The 20,735-nt window shown below is 41.5% G+C and overlaps 1 protein-coding gene across 1 annotated transcript; it reads left to right on the forward strand.

The window, feature by feature from the left end:
* The first annotated feature begins 2,317 nt into the window (after positions 1-2,317).
* On the forward strand, positions 2,318-4,113 carry LOC112164343 (ATP-dependent DNA helicase PIF2-like). Its single transcript, XM_024300552.1, has 2 exons — positions 2,318-3,155; positions 3,266-4,113. The coding sequence occupies exons 1-2, from the start codon at positions 2,318-2,320 to the stop codon at positions 4,111-4,113; spliced, it is 1,686 nt and encodes a 561-aa protein (XP_024156320.1).
* The last annotated feature ends 16,622 nt before the right edge of the window (positions 4,114-20,735 follow it).

Here is a 20,735-nt window from a genome sequence, read left to right on the forward strand (position 1 = left end):
ATAAAAGTCTAATAATTGATAGGAACCATTTTTCCAAATAAATTTTGTGACTTAATGTGGTTTACCATATAGGGACCTAACCCTATCAATGTACAAGAGGCAGAAAGGCAGAGTAGAAATAATCCCTCGGGAGAGACGAGATAATCAATGAGTTCTTCGCTCTCTGTTTCATCACACTCTTCCCGACCCAATGAAGACCAGGTAGATTTCCATTCATTTCATTAGAGTAAAACAATTGATGGGAAAACTTTTAAAATTGAATTTGTTCTCTTTTTTATATTAATGCGGTGTACGATGTAGGGACATGCTCAGCTTCATGCATTAGAGGGTGAAAGGCAGCGTAGAAATAATCGTCAAAGAGAGAGACGACGATTATTGAGTTCTTCACAACAAGAGGAAAGTTTAGCCCGAAGACGTGCCAATTATCAAAGACAGCAAATGGAGGCCAAAGTGTATCAAATCAAGTGGAAGCAATGGCCGGTACCTTACTGAGTGTATGTTCTGAAACACAAACATCTTCAATGTATTGTATACGTGTTTTGCATAATTTTCTTTCTACTTTCATGAACAAAAATAATATTCTATACATGTAGGTTGGAAAAATTATCAGTTTTGATAGAAATATATTTTTTTTTTTCAGGAAGAATTTTTTTTTTGGTAATACTTTAAAGAAGAATTTTAGAACATTGAGAATTTGTCACCGAACTTCCCCAAAGAGGGAAGAATTGAAATCATAACTACTTAAAAAGAAAATTACATTAGCAAAAGGTGGACCCCAACTGAGTAAATGTGTATGCATAAATGCCATATTAAAATGGAAAAGAAATGTGAGAAATTCACATCCATTAATTTCTCTCACTTTTTACGGACCAATGTTTTATCAATGTTCAAATATTTTAGTACATGAAAATCATAGGTGTTGAACAACAAAATCATGCTGATCACCAAAGTACACCACAGTTTGAAAGAGAGAATCAAAGAGCGAGATTGCGAACAAGTCAAAGCATTTGGCGGGCTTCAATGAGTTCAATACAACGTGATGAATATTTAGCACGACGACGAGCCAATTGTCATTGTCATCGCGGGCAAACATCAAATCATGAGGATAATACTCAAGTTCCAAATAGAATACACTTAAGACATATGAGGCAATTAGCGCGGTCAAATGGATCCCAAGTGCCTGGTAATGGAGCTAATCAAAATGATACGAACAATGGTGATCACATAGCGGTCAATGAAGGTAAGAAATGACAAACATCAATGAGTATTGTTTCAGTAATGAAACTGCAATTATTCATGTTTGTTTTTTTTTTACATAATAGGAACATATGAAAATTCTAGAATGCGCTTGAGTCATATAAGGCAACTAGCACGGTCAAATAGGTCGCAAATGCCTAATAGTGGAGTTAACCAAAATGCTACGAATAATGAAGATCACATAGTACTCAATCAAGGTAACAAATTTAGTATATTAAATATATTGTTGATAAATATATTGATTTAGTAACTAGCACAATTATTGACATCGATTTTTTTTTTTTAACAGGAACCTCTGAAAATGTCATTCCTCAAAATAGCATGACCTATAATAACAGTGTTGTCCAAGTACGTCTTAGAGCTAGAGGTTGCAGATCTCATAATTGTGCTCGGAATTTTCATGAGAACATTGGAATCACAAAATGTCATTTACTTGCACCAAAATTATGTCCACATTGTCATAATGGACTCCAAGACTCGCTAAATGCCGGTGAAAACAATGCAGGTATGAACTTTATTATTATTATTATATAACTATAAACTTTTATGTTGACTTTAGTATGCTTAAAAACAGGTGTTTAATCCCACTTACAATATCAAAACAGGTAACATTGGTCGCAGAACTATTTTACCTTCCTCATTGATCGGTAGTCCACGTGATATGCACCAGAGATACCAAGATGCAATGGCTTTGGTCCAAAAATACGGGAAGCCAGATATTTTCCTCACAATGACATGCAACCCGAATTGGGAAGAAATAAAGGCAGAGTTATTACTGGGTCAAGTGGCACAAGATCGCCCTGATTTATGTACCCGGATTTTTCGTGCCAAATTTGAAGAGCTGAAGGAAGATGTTATCAAAAAAGGGGTCTTAGGTACTGCTGTTGCACATGTTTATGTCATCGAATTTCAAAAACGTGGTCTCCCATATGTTCGTATGCTTCTCATGTTAAATGACGATGATAAGTTGAATAACTCGGATGATTATGACAAAATTGTTCGAGCTGAAATACCAAGTTAAGATGAAGAACCAGAGTTGTACAATGCCGTATTGAGGCACATGATATATGGTCTATGTGGAGCACATAAGCGTAATGCCCCATGTATGAAACGTGGGAGTTGTAAACGAGGTTATCCTAAGCCCTTTTCAGCCAACACATTTCAAGAGAATGACTCTTATCCCATTTACCGTAGGCGAGATGTTCACCCAAATGCAGAATCTGATTTCAATCAAAGTAGACAAGTAGATAATAGTTGGGTTATGCCGTACAACCCTTGGCTACTCACAAAATATGATTGTCATATCAATGTAGAAGTCTGTTGCAGCATTAAGAGTGTTAAGTATTTGTACAAATATGTCTACAAAGGTCCAGATAGAGTAACATTTGAAGTTCGACCCGAAGCTAATGAAGATGAAATAAGGAATTTTGTTGACGCAAGATGGGTTTGTGCACCAGAGGCTTTATGGAGAATATTCAAATTTGTAATGAATCGTATGTATCCTTCAGTGGAACGATTGCAAATTCATCTTCCAAATAGACAGAGTGTTTTCTTTAATGCTAATGAAAGGGTAACAGATGTTCTCGCAAATGATAGAAACTCAATGACGATGCTCACAGAGTTTTTTACTAAGAACAAGTATTATGAAGGTGCGCGCCAATACTTATATCGAGAGTTTCCTGAAAGATTCAGATGGATTGGCAAACATAAGACATGGGAGGAAAGACAGACTAACCAAAAAGTAATTGGAAGAATATATACGGTATCTCCTTCAGAAGGAGAAAAGTTCTACTTACGTGTTCTTTTGAACCATGTTAGAGGGCCTACATCATACGAGGATTTGAGGACAGTAGATGGCATCTCGCAACCAACATTTAAGAAAGCGGCTGAACAAAGAGGTCTGTTAGAAGACGATGATAGTATCCGACAATGTTTACATGAGGCTTCAAGCATACATATGCCTTCATCTTTAAGGAGATTGTTTGTCACTATCTTGGTTTATTGCGAGCCTCATGGGGTACGAAGTTTATGGATGAATTTTACCAATTTATGATACAAGATTATGCTTCTTCAAGCACTGCAGTCAGTGCACGTATCACAAACAGACTCTTACGAGACTTAAACGGATTGCTGGTGCAACGTAGTAAATCTGTTTGTGATTATGATTTGCCTGAAATGGCTGAAGATTATGGTGAAGATTCGTCAATGCCTAGGCTAATACAGGATGAAGTTTCAATTATCATTCCTCAAGAAGACTGCGATGCAATTCATCTCTTGAATGAGGATCAGTCATTTGCATACAACGCAATAATATCAGCTATTGAGTGCAATGACAATGCCATATTTTTCGTTGATGGTCCAGGAGGGACTGGAAAAACATACTTATATCGTGCACTTTTAGCAACCTTGAGAAGCAATGATCATATTGTACTGGCAACAGCAACTTCTGGAATTGCAGCAACAATAATACCTGGTGGGAGAACGACACACTTCAGGTTTAAAATTCCACTCAATCTTGATGCATCTTCTACATGCTCTATTAGTAAACAATCTAATTTAGCAGAGTTGATACGAAGATCATCAGCGATTATTTGTGATGAGGTACCAATGATGCATAGATTTGCATTTGAAGCTCTTGATCGGACTTTTAAAGACATAATAGGTGGTGATTTTCCATTTGGGGGCAAAGTGATTATTTTTGGGGGAGATTTCCGACAAGTTCTGCCTGTTGTCCATAAGGGTACAAGGTCTCAGATGGTCCAAGCCAGTCTGGTTAACTCTTCATTTTGGAAAAATGTGAGGATTCTTCGTTTGCGGCAAAATATGAGATCTATCAATGATCCAGAGTTCTCATAGTTTTTACTTAATGTTGGTAATGGAGGACAACCATCTGTGGTTGAAGACATGATATGATTACCGTCGTGTATGGCCATACCATGGGAGGGTGAAGAGTCAATCAACCGATTAGTTAATGAAGTTTTTCTTAATTTGGAATCTCATGTAAATGATGCAGCGTACATGGTTGAAAGGGCAATAATCACTCCAAAGAATGATGATGTTGACGTGCTTAATGAGATGATTCTAAAGCAATTTCTAGGGCTTGAACGGATCCTGTACTCTTTCGACTCAGTTGAGGATGACACCAGAAATATGTACAAACAAGAATTCTTAAATTCAATTTCACCTTCTGGTATGCCCCCACATCAGTTAACTATAAAAAAAAGTGCTCCCATTATACTTTTGAGAAATATTGACCCTACGATGGGATTGTGCAATGGTACACGATTGACTTGCTGTGGATCATATAACAACCTTATTGACGCAGAGATTTTAACTGGTCAATTTGCTGGAACTAGAGTATTGTTACCAAGAATATCTCTAAAGAGTGCCGAGAGTTCTGGACTCCCTTTTGAGATGACAAGAAAACAATTCCCTGTAAAGTTGAGTTTTGCACTTACTATAAATAAATCATAAGGGCAAACGATACCGAATGTTGGCATCTACCTTCCAGATCATGTATTCAGTCATGGGCAGTTATATGTCGCTTTATCACGAGGAATTTCAGAGGCTACCACCAAAGTGTTAGTCAAGAAAGGCTCATTTGAAGGCGAGGAAGGGGTGTTCACAACAAATGTTGTTTATAAAGAGATTTTGCTTCCAGCAAGTTAACGTCATCCAATAATTGGAGCAAATGTGTTGCAGCAAAGGAATTATCTAACTACATGGTATGTACTTCACTTAGTAGACCCATTTCACTTTGTAGTAAAAAACCAAACACACTATCTTATGTTTTGTTATTTTTTTTCTATTTTTTAAAAATAATTTTCTGTTCTTCGTACTCTCAATTTGTAGTTTGGGCAACGACTGATGACAAATGGGTGGCTGAGATGGAGTTGATTGGAGCATGTGGACTTTACTTTATCGAACAAATATGTATATTGGCACTTTGTTGAAGTTTCTTTTTAAAAAGTATGTTTCGATTGTAAAGATTTGTATATATCGATGCATGTTTTATGTTTTGTGGTGACCCGAGATAGGGGTCCCACAGCGCCGCGACCCCGAGCCAATGAGAAACCGACACGTCACTAACGACATCCCGATGACTCATTAACCCGAAATCACAAGGCCTTTTTGGTTCAGGTTGTTGGTTTACAAAACACTTTCTTGGACAAATGTCTCAAAACGTTCTAGCAACCGAACAACATATTTTCAAAAGCGGAATTTGAAATGGGCTAGGAGTTTTGGGCTTACAATCGGAGTTCAATTTGGAAAATAACAAATCACGAAGTGAAAACAAGTATGAGAGACGCGCCCCAGGGTTACGGGTCTCTCGAAATTTTGTGAATGAGCGAATAGAAAACAAATAAATTAGTGGGGAAATAAATAACCAAATTACTTCAAAATCCGATAAGGGACCAAAACCTTCCTTTTGATAAAACTACAGAGAAATGCGCCAAGCCGGGCCATGTGCCTCCCCTGTACGCTTCCCGACCACATGCTCGAAACCTGCACACTATAGTAGGGGTGAGCTTTCGTCCTCGCATGCCCAGTAAGGGCCGACCCAACCATGCTAGGTTTGAAAATAATAATACACTTGAAAATATTTACTACATAATATTGTGCACGTTTATCGAAAATACTTTATAAAGAGGCAACCACAAACATTTATCGCTTTTATAAAACATATGCAGTATGTTTCACACAACTTGGAGCTCCGAGATACTTACCTGCCGGCTAAACTCAAACACAACGGTGACCGACTCGGTTCGTCATCCTTCGAGAACCGGCCAACTACTCTGTAGTACTTCCGACTACAAGTAGCGAAAGTGTCCATTTCCTGGCCCTGAGTCTCCTATGACTGGTTCACTGTCTGTACTCACTCTTCCTCGACAAACATAGGAGCACGGCCCCCTCCGGAGGTTCACGGTTATCGACACCGTGGGATTCCTAGGAATCTACGCGTCTAGGTCCCATTCACTTTCAGGTCACAAGTATAAACATACAAGGGTACAGTATCTCAACATGCAAGTCTAGCCTCGGTTTTCGCAATTAGCAATCATCAGTTCTGAAAACACATGTATCACGAGGCATCGACTAATGAACAACCAAAAACGCACTTGCAGGCAACATACTATCTTAGTATAGCATTCCACATATATCGAAAACCTCTAACAAGGAAGGGACAGCTCACCCTACCTGGAATTGGAGTGCCCATCCACAATTAGGTTCGTTCTCGACTTTCGACACTTTGTCCACTTCCAAAGGCACACGCACGAGTCCTTTATAATAAAAGTAAACCAATAAGTAACCAATTCATAACTCATTTGCTCAATTTCTTTATGAGTTACCAATTTATTCTGAATCGATATTTAATGGTAACCCTTCCCGAACAATTCACTTAACGTAGTGAGCTCATTCGGGATATGGTGATCATACTTGTTTCCATGTTAAAATTTCGGTCAACCGGTATGACTTCATTTTATTTAGCCTTTAAACCTTAAGCAATTAAATAATAATTTCCATTCCCGAATGATTTCGCCTTTCAAACTCCTTTCGGGATATGGTGATTATACTTAATTTCTTAATGTATTCCAAGTCAACCGGTTTGACCCTTTTTTACTTAACCATTAAATTCTAGCAAATAAATAGTAATTACCATTCCCGAATTATTACATTCTTACGATAACTTCGGGATATGGCAACACTAGAATACTCCGATTTTTAACCTTATTTCATGAACGTTGATCCAATATCCTAATTTAGCTCAATCAAATAAAATCCACCATTTTCATAATCAATTTCTCAAACAATTGTGGTTACTTAATCCCTTTGACCTCATTCAACACATCGAGTTTTAATTCTCAATTACCACCAAATTAAGCCCATCAGCAAAAGGACATTTCCAAAACCAAATACATCATCTTAATTGAGAAAATAACTCTGTCCATACATTCAATCAATTTCATCTCAAGTAATCCACAAGGCCACAACCTCACCATGTACCAATAATTCACAGTAGAAGTACCAAGACCCTTACCCTTGTTCTTTTCCAATTTAGATAGCCAAATCGTGGAAGCTGCATTTCACCACCATTAATCCTTCAGATTCCCTAGTACGCAAAAATAGGATCAATAATCCATTCTCAATCAATCCATATCCAAAACAAAGTCTTGAGTTTCTTACCAATTCCTTAATGCAAATGGAATTGACCCAACACTTCCCTTCTCCTAAAGCTTGCAGTTCTGCAGACCTCATTTCCTCCACAAAACAACATCCTTAATTAATTAACCTCAATGTCCCAACAACAATCAAATTAAAAATTCGAAAGCCTGTGTTCCTTACCCATTTTAGTCTGCCGAGACCACATCTTTCACTACGTGCTGTATCTTGCAGTCGCCATCATCTCTTCATCATTCCTTTAAGAACACATTCGAACTCAAGACCAGTAGCCTTCCCTTCTAGTCTGTACTTCTCTGTCTCCTCCGTACCCAATGTTTAAATATCCCTAATCGAAGAACAAAGCATCAGAGACCCATTATTTCGAAATTGGAAACTCAATGGGACAAGGAAAGGGGCCTCGGGTTGGCTTACCAGAAAGATTGGATATATCGGCGGTGTACACGGCGGAGCTACGGCGGTGTGCGGCGGCTCTGGTTGGAGTCAAAGGTCTGGGTTAGGGGTTGTGGTGATTGACGAGGCGCTGATCCTATTTCTGGAGGTGATTTTGCTCGATTTGGACTGGAGGCCGGAAAACCGAGACGAGCAGAGCCGAGGGCTCCGATGATGTGTGTTTGGCGTCATTCAGCTTCGGTGGGTGGCAGGGCTTCTGGGTTTTACTCCTCGTCGCTTGTTGAGTGGAGATGTGGTGGCACTGTGGCGAGGTAATGATCGGAGATCAACGAAGGAGGAGTGGCAGTGAGGTCGCGACGGTGGTGGTCGTGTACGGTGGCTGTGGGCTGTTAACGCTTGGATCCGTTGGGATCTAATTAACGTAAAGAATGAGAGAGAGAGAGAGTGACACGAGATGTATAGTGGTTCACCTCCCGCCTTAGGGGGAGACTACGTCCACTTGAAAGCTTATACTAGTGTGTCGAGCCTTGCGGCCCAAGTGCATTACAAAGTGTGTAATGGAGTGTGTTGAATGGTGTTTAAGTGGGAGGAGGCATTCCTTTTATAGGTGAAGGAATGCTCCTCCTTTACATTTTCTTAGATGTGGGACAAGAACCCACTATTCTAGTCTAGAAAGCCTATTTGTGAGGGCATGTTGGCAAGGCCAGGAAGGTGGCTTCCCGGCGACGGATTTGCCTCTTCCGGATACCGTGGCGTAGCTTGAACATAGGGCTACAAGATGCATGTCTCGGTTGGGCCTTGCCATGTCTCGTGGATGTCCCAAAGTGGGTGTTACTTATGCTTGGTGATGTAGAGAACTAACTTGCTAGTGTAGGTATAAACAAGTCCCCGAAGTCCCCGAGTAAGAGTAGCTTCTTGGTTGGGGAGTTCAAATCATGAAGTCATCAAGCATAAGTAATATCCGAGAGGCGCACGGCCCCTACAAGTCCCCGAGCTCCGCAAGCAAGAAGGGACTCGCTTAACCTACACAATGAGACAAAAACGCGCATATGTAGAATGCTTGTTGTATTGGTTACCGCTCGTATTAATGGAATGCGAAAAGAATTCATTTTGTTGCAAGCAACAAACGGTAGAAGAACTCAATATTCCATTAATGTGTATGAACATGTAAAATATTGGTAGTTGTATATGTGGATCTTATGGCCATATAACACGCACAATAGATAGTGGCAAGTGTAATGGGTGTCCAAAGTAATTTGTGGGAATAGTCCCGGTGACATAGAATGAAGCGTTTGTGAACTTGGGGCTTAAGTAAAACATGTTGGACATGATCGAGCAAGTTGGGTTGTTTGAGCAAGTTGGGTGTAATTGAGTGTGTAGGCGTTGTGCGAGCATGCGAGGCGTGGCCCAAGCGCAAGTCGTGGCCATACTCGATACCCAAGCAAGTCGTAACCCGAACAAGTCGTTTATCCGAGCATGTTTTAGTAAGTCGTAAGTGTCACAAGCTTCTAGATGCATGTCACAAGTAATTGAATTTAAGCATGTATGTGTGTAGCATGTACTTGTAGTAAAGTTGCTAATAACATTTTGTAGACATGCTTAAGGGTCATGGAGACATGTATAGTCATGGCATCGGCGGTAGCTCAAATTGTAAGAACGGAAGAGATAAGACTTATCTTATGCCGACTTGGAGGCTAGCGGAGTTGGCCGAAGATGGCGGTCCATTGCTTTGGTGGATAAAGTGCTCCGATAATGTATGTCAACTCGTAGTTGAGGTTGAATGCTCGATAGAAATAATTGAATTTCCTTGAAACAAAATATATGATTAATATGTGGATTTGTAAAATCAACATCAACATAGGTACTTTGATAAAGTTTGAAACAAAGTGTATATGCAAAATTGTAGGTGGCAGCAAACATATTGAATATTGGCAATGCTGCTTTGAATTTTCAGATTGGCAGGAGGCATATAGAAGGCGCTATAAGTAACGATGGTTGAGGCATGGTAATATATTGTACTTCTCCTTATGCATGGCAATTGGCATATATAAATTGTGGCATAGAGTAGAGCTTGACATGTCTGTCCTAATGGTGAGGATCATGCATGAATTGTATCGTAGGACTTGCACTTGGTTAAAGTGCTCATGTGAACTGGAACACATAACTAAATGAAAGGAAAATCCACGACGTGTCCATATGTGAGGTGTAGAGACTTAGCTTTTCAAGTTGCTCTCTGGCCACCGTACAAGCCTACAGTTCGTTGGCATAATTGAAACGCTGCCCAGAAATGGTGCTCTGCCCAGTATGGCTGGCTAATAACCATCAGCGGAAGAAGTTCGCCGGCGGTAGTCTTGGTGGGTGGAGGTTTTGCCTCTGGTGCTCAAGAGTCCGGCGGAAACTCGTACTGGCTAGCGGAGGCCTTGGATGGCGGAGGGGTGAAGAGTTGATGGTCGGCGGAGGTTGCAGTGGACGGAGAGCGCAGCAGTGAGCTAGCGGAGTCGTGCCGGCATCCAGCGCTGGCGGAGGACCTGGTGCTCAGCGGTGTGTCTGGCGGAGCTGAGTGGAGAAAACCAGTGGAGGATGCCAGCGGGGGTCCCCTGGCGGACGACTCTCCGGAGGAGGGCCTGGAGCTGCAACCTGGCGGAGGAGTAGGCCAGCGGAGCATGAAGCTAGTTGAAGCTGGTGGAGTCGGTGGAGCGGAGTTCGATTTGGTCGGCGGAGCTTGTCCGCTAAGCTTTGGTCAGCGGTGGTCTTTCCATGGCCGGCGGAGCAGGCTAGCGGAGATAGTATCCGCTGAAGCACACAGTGCGGTATTGATGTCCGGCGGAGCATGGTGCGCGGGGAGCTAGCCAAGCATCAGTGCAGCGGAGCATCCCCGGCGGAGCTGCGACGAAGAGTTGCTGCAGTCCGCTGGGCTGAGCGGTGGAGCACCAGTTCGGCCGAGGAGTGCAGCTGAGGTAGCTGCAGAGGAGCTCTGCAGCGAGCGTGCAGCGAAGCGGCGCGGCCGAGCGAGCTTGCAGCGGAGACACCTGGCGGAGCTGGTTCCCAGCGGAGGACCGGAGCTGCGGAGCTTGGACCGGAGCTCGGGGCTGGTTAGCGGAAGTTCCCGGGCTGGAGCCGTTGGCCCTGCTGTGATCGAAGCTCGAAGAAGAGAGAGGACGCTGATGAGCAAAGAATCCCATGGGTGGCCAGAGAAGATGGCTGGGTGTCCAGAGAATTTTTGCCGCCCATTTTTTTTTTTTTTTTTTTTTGTAGTTGGCGTTGACCAAGTGAATAGTTCGGCGCTGACTTTTTTTTTTTTTTTTGGGCGTTGACCAAAAGTTGATCAAGCCTTATGGGCGTTGACCAGCTCCGCCGGCCGTTGACCGTCCATGTTGGGCGTTGACCAGCTCCGCCGGGCGTTGACCGTCCATGTTGGGCGTTGACTGGCCCCGCCGGGCGTTGACCAGCCCCAATTTGATGTTGAATGAGCGTCGACTTGACATTTTCGGGTCGAAGTTCGTGGTAGGTGATAAAGCCTTTGTGTGTCGGCTTCCCACAGACGGCGCCAATGTTAACGCTTGGATCCGTTGGGATCTAATTAACGTAAAGAATGAGAGAGAGAGAGAGAGAGTGACACGAGATGTATAGTGGTTCACCTCCCGCCTTAGCGGGAGACTACGTCCACTTGAAAGCTTATACTAGTGTGTCGAGCCTTGCGGCCCAAGTGCATTACAAAGTGTGTAATGGAGTGTGTTGAATGGTGTTTAAGTGGGAGGAGGCATTCCTTTTATAGGTGAAGGAATGCTCCTCCTTTACATTTTCTTAGATGTGGGACAAGAACCCACTATTCTAGTCTAGAAAGCCTATTTGTGAGGGCATGTTGGCAAGGCCGGGAAGGTGGCTTCCCGGCGACGGATTTGCCTCTTTCGGATACCGTGGCGTAGCTTGAACATAGGGCTACAAGATGCATGTCTCGGTTGGGCCTTGCCATGTCTCGTGAATGTCCCAAAGTGGGTGTTACTTATGCTTGGTGATGTAGAGAACTAGCTTGCTAGTGTAGGTATAAACATGGGCGATGCATGTCGACGGTAAGGCTTAGGCTTGGGTCGGATTTGGGTGCTGGATCGATTGGTGGTGGTGGTTTTGCGAGATGGTGGCCGGAGATGGTATTTTCCGGTGATGGCAGAGGGAGAACGAGAGAGAGAGAGGTCGGGGAGAGAGAAAGAGAATGCGGCCGAGAGGGAGAGGAAGGAGAAAAATGAGCTAGGGTTTCCACAATTTCCTATTTATACTTGCGTATGCAAAATGTCCATTTTGCCCTTGCGATGAATTACTGAATTCTCCTTGCTGATTCCTTTCGGGTTTTGGGCTCGTAACCTTTCTTTTACTCGTTTTTCATCGGAAACCTCCTAATTTATTTCGCGACTTCGCCGTAGGCCCGAATGAAAGAACATTGGTCCAAAGTTTTAAATTTCGGCCTAATAGGTGGTCTTGACACCAAAACAATTTCTGAAATAAATTTCGTCACTTAAATCGCCTTGTGAAAATCTTATTGGCGAAAAATTACCTTCTAAAAATTAGACAAAATTTTCGGGGGCTCACATGTTTGTTACTAATGGATTGCTAAAGACATATACAATATTTTAAAAAATCTGTACATGAAAAATAGGAGTTAGGTAATATGCAACATAGAAATTATATTGCACTCATGGGTAACATTTCAAACATGCGTAGCAAGAGAGGAAGGACAATACGCACGCGCGAGCGCGGCCCTTCCCCATGCGCATCGCGCGTGCAAAAAGGCTAGTAACAGTAACACCAACTTTAGTATATAACGGTAACACTACTTTTAGTATGTAGTAAATAAACGAAGTGGTGTTGGCTCAGTAGTTAGAGCACCTACTATCTATGTATGAAGTCATGGGTTTGAGTCACCATGTGGGCAAGAGTGAAACTCTTTGATCCTCTTTTTTTTAAAAAAAAAAAAATGTAGTAAATATAATATACTATAGTTGGTAGGCGTATCCAGTATTCCATAACAGAAGTTTTCAACTCAATTGAGTTGTTTTTTGGCCATTTTGGCTCTAAGATTTGCTTTGCATTGTTCTTTAGTAATTACCTGATTCTGTCGGCAATTCCTCCGACTGAAAATCTTTCAATTGGTTTCTCAGCTATGTTTTCTCTCACAGCTGTTCTCCAAGGTTCAAGAAGTTTCCTATGTAACAGGTTTACTAGATCAGTGTTTTCTAGTTCACCTATTGTACAGTAGTATTCTTGGAATTCATTTAGATATTCTTCAAAATATCTCATGTCACAAATTTTGAGAGCATAGATATTTGATTTGGCCGTTTCTTTAGCCTTTTTACTCAAATTTGAGAGATCTCCACAGAATTGATCATACAAGGGTACTGCAAAATCATATGGCGATTTTGAATTTTTTATTTCTTCTAGCCAGTCTCTCCCTCTGGCAGTCTCTTTGAAAGACAAATAGTATTTTTTGGCTACTCTAGTGAGAGTAGTTTCATAGTACACCTGAAGATCTGGTGCTTCACACTTTCCAAGGGTAAGAGTAGAGGCCATCATGAGGCTATCTACACATTGGTCAATAGCTTTTCTTTTATCTAGAGCCTTGTCTAGATTTAGCCATATTTCATAATTTGTGATTGGTACCCTAGGAATGTTGTCCTCTGGGACAAATCTTTGACAATTTCTTTCTTCTTTTTCGCCTATAGGGGCTTTTTGTATAGGGAGTTTCAATTTTCCCTTTTCTCTGATGATAAAGGTTTTGGAATTGGAGCTTTCTCCGTCTTCCATTTCTATATCTTGATAAGGAAGGATTTTTCTTACCTTTTCTGTTTTGAACTTTTTCATTTCTTCGATTAGTTGTTCTAATCGTTCAGTATTTGCGCAAGATTCTGCTTCATCATAGAGTTCATAGAGCTTTTTTGCTCTAAGCATATTTACTAGTCTATTCAGATCAGCTTCTAATTCTTCTTCAGTAATAGGATCTGTTGGTTCTTCAATAGTGAATTTGGTACCACTAACACTAGCTTCTCTAGTGTTGTAGCATCTTCTGAGATGATTTTTGTTTATCCTGACATTTTCAGGACATATATCACTTTTTTGTGATCGTCAAATTTTAGACTGATATCTCCAGTCAATCTGCTTTCATATATTGCCACTTTGGCACTTTCTGGTGGCTTCTTTGGACCAGATAATTTTCATTCTATAGGAAAAGTTACTTTATTCCAAGTAACCTTGTGAATTTGTTGTGAGTGGTTTTTCTGACTGGTGAGGAATCCAGCAATAAGACCTGGGATGTTAGATATCCTTGTCTTAGATTCTATGGTGGTACTTATCAATTTATAGTATATCTTATATACTATTGCAAGTTCTTGCATATTTTCTTTTATTCTATATAGAAGTATGAGAACTTCCAATGTCAAAAAGTCCTGAATCTTCAATAATGATGATGTGGCACATTGAAGATTTCCAAATATATGTGATGGGCCTTCTAGACATGAACTTGTAAAAGATGTTGCAGATTCCCGTCCAAGCTGAGCTGCCTTCACTTAAATTGCCGTAACTCCTTCTAGAAAAGTGAGAATTGCAAACCGTAAAATTCCTCAGAAACTAGACATATGGGGCTTTCCGTGCATATAGGGACAGCTCCTAATTCCATCCGAGAAGTTCCTAGTAATTCAGCGAAGTTAGGTTCTAGACCTGAACTTGTAAAAGCTATTGCAGATTCCCATCCAAGCTAAACTGCCTTCACTTAAATTACCATAACTCCTTCTAGAAAAGTCGGAATCGCAAACCGTAAAATTCTTCAAAAACTAGACACATGGGGCTTTCCGTGAATATAGGGTACAGCTCCTAATTCCATTTGAGCAGTTCCCAGTAATTTAGCGAAGTTAGGTTCTAGACATAAACTTGTAAAAGATGTTGCAGATTCCCGTCCAAACTGAACTGCCTTCACTTAAATTGCCATAACTCCTTCTAGAAAAGTCAGAATAGCAAACCGTAAAATTCCTCAGAAACATCTACATGGGGCTTTCCGTGCATGTAGGGTATATCTCCTAATTCCATCCAAACAGTTCCCAGTAATTCAGCAAAGTTAGGTGTTCTGCACAACAGTTTTTGTGTTAGTTACTTCAGCTTAGCTTATTTTCTTCTTTCTTTGAAACACACCTACAAAGATACTAAACTAACGTAAATGAACCATAATTAAGGAGAACTAAACATATATACCAAGAGAAAGAGGCATAGAAATATAAGAAAATATGAGCACATCAACATACATATATAGATATATATAATAGTTTACGGGCTTTTACGGGAAGGGCCTAGCGGGCTTTTGGCGGGCCGGGCTGGGTTTTTGCTGGGTTTTTGGCTGGCCTCCATCGGCCCACTTGATCCGCGGGCTTTTTGATGAGGCATGATTAACTATATAATCTGTCACTATTTCATTAGTATTAATTATATGAATGAGATCATTTGGAATAAGATCAATTAGAGGAAAATCACACACCCAATTGAACATCAAGAAATTAATTGTCCTGCCGTTTCCAGCAATCCAATGCATACCTTTGAGGATAAGTTGTCTTGCATCCAGTATGCCTTTCTAAGCTAGAGAGTTCGACAGTTTTTTCTTGACCTGAAAGAAAGAGACATTTCTAAGCTATTTTTTCCTGACAATTTGAGACCACCAATTATGTTCATCTGTTAAGATTTTCCGAGCCAATTTGGCAATTGCTGCATTGTTGAAAAAAGCACTTGGCCTGATACCAAGTCCCCCAATATTCTTTGGAGTGCACACTTTGTTCCAAGCAACTGGGGGATTTTTTGTATTTGAACCCCAAAAGAAATCCATGGCTTTGTTATTCAAACTGTTAGTGAGTTTTTTGGGACATTTAAAACAAGACATAACATGATTTGGCATATCAGCAAGGTTGGATTTTTAATAAGGGTTAATCTTCCAGCCCTTGAGAGGGTGCCTTTCTTCCAACCTGCTAACTTATTTGAAATTTTCACCAACAGATCCTTTGCATTAATAGGATATTTCCAGAAAATAACATTATGTATGCGCAAATATTTGCCAATAGTAACCTTCTACAGTATATTAAGGATATTAACAATATCCAGTTTCATAATGTTGGGAACCTTGGGTGAAAAATAGAGAGAGGACTTATGGAAATTGATTTTTTGTCCAGAAGCTAAAGAAAAATTGTTAAGGACATTAAGCATACATCTAGCAGCTTTCTTAATTACATACGCTATGGAATACAATTTTTTTGCTTCTTTGTTGCTAGCTGAATCTTGATACACCTAAAATAAGCGCATAAATAAATCTCTACAACCACAAATGTTAGTCAATCTTAGTATAGGAAAGAATGGGTCTCCCACATGGGATTATGCTTAATATGCAAATCTAGACTCAAAAACATACAAAACACTAAAACTGAACTCTTTTTTTTTTTTTTTGAATAGGAATTGATTTGATTAGTTTGGTGAGTCGGAGGTCCAAGCTAGGAGAGCCATCAGAGTCATTTCATTTCAGATAAAAAAAAGACGATCGAGATAAAACCAAAAAAGAAGAAGAAGAAGAAGAAGAATAAGAAGAAGGTTGGAAACTAGGAAAACCCTACTTTAGCAAATTGGCTATCATTTGAATACGAACAAAAACCCAACAGTGCATGGCAAACCCTTATCATGGTATCAAGTCATGAAAGCAGGTCAGGATCTAACAGAACTTACATAAGGAATTCCGGAACAAACTGGATAACCTATCTAAGCCACAACTAAACTCATTAAAGTCTAAAGAGACCCTCGCTAAACAGCAAGCCTAAACTAAGCAAGAATAATTTCGCTCTCTAAAGAAATATATTCATCTAGTCTAACCTGGCAATCACGCAATTGTGGTACAAATGTCAACTAAAAACGTCTTAGAAAAGCTAATAGAAATTACACTACTTCAAAAGGCTTGAGTCCAGAATGTCTAAAAGCCTAGAGAACTTAAAGAAGTGCTTGTCCTTTCCCCTAGGGTTGGAACTAGCACAATCTTTAGCCTCCATAGTAGCCAACAACCTCGGTATCAAGTTGGTCTTTCGGCTCTTGGTCGTAGTCTTCTCGCATGATTCAGTATCACTTTTGGCATTCTTACCCGTCCCTACAGTACCATAAGGCAACTTATTCAAATTTCTCATAGTACAACCACTCTTCCTCTTTGGTTGTTCAAAGTTTCTCTCCAACAATCTCATAATCATTGCAGCTAGGTTCATTATGGTAGAGCCCAAATGTGATAATGGATCCCAGGCATGAATTACACCCTTTGACCTCTTACAAAAATTGGGCTGCCCAAATGCTCTAGGCAGTAGGCACCCAACCATTTAACAACCCGAAATCAGCATCAACACCCAGTCTAGCACCGCCACTCATCTCTACCGCCATCCTCAGCCAGGTTCCTCTTGCAACGCCGTTGGTCTTCCACACTACCTTCTTCCTCAACTAGGTTTCCATCCAAACAGTATCTTCATAGCCACCAGGACTTGACACTCTTAACCCAAGCACGACAATCCTTCCATCAAAACCAGAAATAGACATATCGATTCCATCAACACTGTTTGGACCCAAAATGAGCATTTTGGCATGACAAGGCACGTCTTGGAGAAATTGAGCCAATGTCAGTGGTTCAAGCTATATATTGTCGACAAGTTTGAAATATATATTTAGAGGCTAAATAAAGCCTACTATGGAAGCATGGAAGCATGGAAGCATGAAAAGTCAACTTTAGCACATTTTCCTACTTCGGCTAGGGGAAACCGAGCTAAACAAGGAAGGAGGGGCTGCAGACTAACCAAACGAAATCCAAATGAGCTAAAACTTTCTAGATTAAATCTAAAAAGCCCAAGGATCATTTCTTATGAAGAGTACCAGAGTTATTTTTGAGTGGAAGACCTTCAAACAATCAGTCCAATTTTCTGCAGAAGCAAAACTGGAAAACTGGACCTGTAAGAGGTCCAGCAGCGTTTCCGGCCCAACCACTATACCAAAAGCTCTGAAATTTTACCAGGATGATCTACATCATAGTGGAACATTTTTTATGAAGAAGTCACGGTCAAAATCTGAATTCCTGATGGAGATATAATTGAAGGAATAAAGGAGCCAAAAGTGCATCCTTATCTCCAAAATTCGTCATTCCTTATCTCCAATTATGCTTCCTTATCTCATTATCTCCGAAATTCATCATTCTTTATCTCCAATTATGCTTCCTTATCTCTAAAACTCATCATTCCTTATCTCTACTATCATTTGTTTAAGAATAAACACTTTGGCATGGTAGCCTATAAATAGAGGTTACAATGAAACACTTTAACACACAATTCACAACAACAATCTCTAAGATTATCCAAGCCTCTCTAGAGCAACCCTCTCCTTCTCTTACTGGTAGTCATACTCCAGTCCTAGTCTCCTCAAGAGCCAACTGTTAGTGCTACCAAACCTTCCAGCCAAGCTAAAGTCACGCTTTAGCAAGTTTTCCTCACTTCCTAGTAGTTCTCGCTCTGCTCGATCTACAACATCGAGTATCGATTGTGATTTTGAAGAAGCTCAGCAAAAGTCCTCGCCATGAGGCACAAAGAATCCCACGACGAGGTTGGTGCTCTCCTCGTCCACAATCGCTTGAAAGAAGTCAGGTCAAGGGACACCCCCGACGACCGCATCCGAAAGGTGTTGGCACGCCCGAGCAGAAAAGAGACTGTTGACCAGCTCAAGGAAAACTGGAGCCAAACATTTTGGCACGCCGAGTGGGACATAATGTGAGCTGTAAATCACACCACTATTAAGAAGTTAAGGTTGGTAAGGGGTTGTGAATCATAACGGAATAGGTGAAGTCTCTTTTGTTAATATTGACCTAAACTCCTTATTGGTGCCTAGTTCAGGTCCTTTAAGGTTAAGGACGGTTTTTATTCACACTTGTTGAACTGTCTTCACACTTATGATCTTTCTCATCTTAGTAAGTATAGCCTATGTGAAATGGTATCTAGAAAGTGGACAATGTTCATAACAGGTTATTGAATCCAAAAGTACATGCAAATGGGCCTAAACCATTATGTGGGAGTAGTTCATGCCAAAATGGATTCTGCCTCTTTTGTTCGCCCTCCCCTACCTGGCCATTTCAGTAAGGTTGCCCAAAGGATTTGAAAGAAAGTTTGTGTCTAGGCGATTATACTTGGGCCGCAAGTCTAAACCTTGATTCACAGTGTCTTATTGAATTCAGCTACTTTCAATTCAGACTTCCAGAAGCCATTGGGAAGTCAAGCACAAACCCTTATCAAAAGGTTTACATTAACTGCCTGAAACATAAGACCTCCAGTTACAGACCGCACTCGCGTCAGACTATCGTGGTCTTTCCGAAGAACAAGTAATCCAAAGATTTTCTCCCCACCCTCCATCAACAGAGATGTCAACTGAACGAGGAGGAAATCGACATCCTACTACTGAAGGCGAGAAAGTTCCCACCGCCCAGCCTAATCAGGCTGGCGATACGTCTAGCATCACCCAGGTAGCCGCGAGCGCAGTTACAACTATTGACTTTGTGCCTATTTTCGTTCCAGAAAATGTGACCATAGAAGAGTGGCTTAATATCCTTCAACAGAATTCTGCCGCATACCATAAGAAGATGGAAAAAGCCCTTGGGGAGGACAGTCGACGTCTTGATGAGTTCACGATCTCGGTCAAGAGGCTTGAGCTAGGGTCACAGCAAACATAAGGGCAATTGGATGGCATGAACCAAAAAATACAGAAGAACCATGAAGAGCTGTTGGTGGCAAGCAAACACATCGCTTCAGAAGTTGCGACGATTCGCAAAGAAGGATCCAACGTCGCGACCCAGGTGGCCATGCAGAAGGCTGACCTCGATCAGGCCAGAGAGGTTCTACATAAAACACTGGGAGATCCTAGCGCCATTCTGGGCTCTCTAGGTCAGTCCCCCATATCTGGCAAGTACATACTGCCAAATGCTCGAGAAAAAGCAAGCGGCGGCAGTACGACCACATCCGCTACTGCCGCGTCAGTCAGAGGTAAAGAGACTACTCCGGCAATGGGTGGGAAGAACAACGCCGAGTCATCAGTCAAGCAAGGGACCAAGACTTTGAAAATCAATGAAGGGGCCCTTTCATATCATAGCCTGTTTCCCCAATATGACAGCGACAGAGTTGAATACGTGCACCACGATCAAACTCCAGCAAGCCATTATGGTATCGACTAGGTTGAAAGTCCAGCGCCGCAGCCACAAAGGGTCAGCCAACAGTGGGTTTTACGTCACAGACGTCAACCCGACACAAAATGACCCATAGAGGCGGCATATCTTTCGTTAATCAGGCTTCATAGGTGCCACCGCTGATCTGGCCAGTTGATAATACAGTGGTTCACCCACCTCCTCCTGATCTAAGATATGTAAGGAGAGAGGAGGTAGAAGCAATGATCAGGGCAGCGAACCAGAGGCCAAACCTGGAGGAGGCCTACCAGGGGCCCTTCCCACCACATATTACACAGACACCTTATCCTAGGGGATATAAGAACATTACGTTCTCTATTTTCTCGGGAGAGGAAGTCGAAAATGCCACGGCCCATTTGGTTAGGTTTCGAGTACAGTGTGGCCAGTACCAGAACGACGACAATCTGAAGTGTAACATCTTCGCTACTTCTTTATCGGGGTCTTCCTTCACTTGGTTCACTAAGCTGCAACCGGGATCAGTTGCAAGTTGGCCCGCGATGGAGAAGCTGTTTAAGGAAACCTTCGGGACTATCGAGCCGGAAGTAGATCTGGCTTCACTCACTCAGATGGCTTAGCAGCCAACTGAATCCGCTGTCATGTACCTTCAGCGCTTTCAGATCCAGCAAGGAAAGTTGAATTTGATTCTGCC

This window comes from Rosa chinensis, chromosome 5, assembly GCF_002994745.2.
Source record: "Rosa chinensis cultivar Old Blush chromosome 5, RchiOBHm-V2, whole genome shotgun sequence".
Lineage (NCBI taxonomy): Eukaryota > Viridiplantae > Streptophyta > Magnoliopsida > Rosales > Rosaceae > Rosa > Rosa chinensis.

Excerpts from the sequence above, each read along its gene's own strand:
- LOC112164343 (XM_024300552.1), top strand. The coding sequence starts at position 2,318 with ATGATATATGGTCTATGTGGAGCACATAAGCGTAATGCCCCATGTATG. Across the intron at positions 3,156-3,265 it reads GAAAGCGGCTGAACAAAGAG|CCTCATGGGGTACGAAGTTT; the intron begins GTCTGTTAGAAG and ends GTTTATTGCGAG.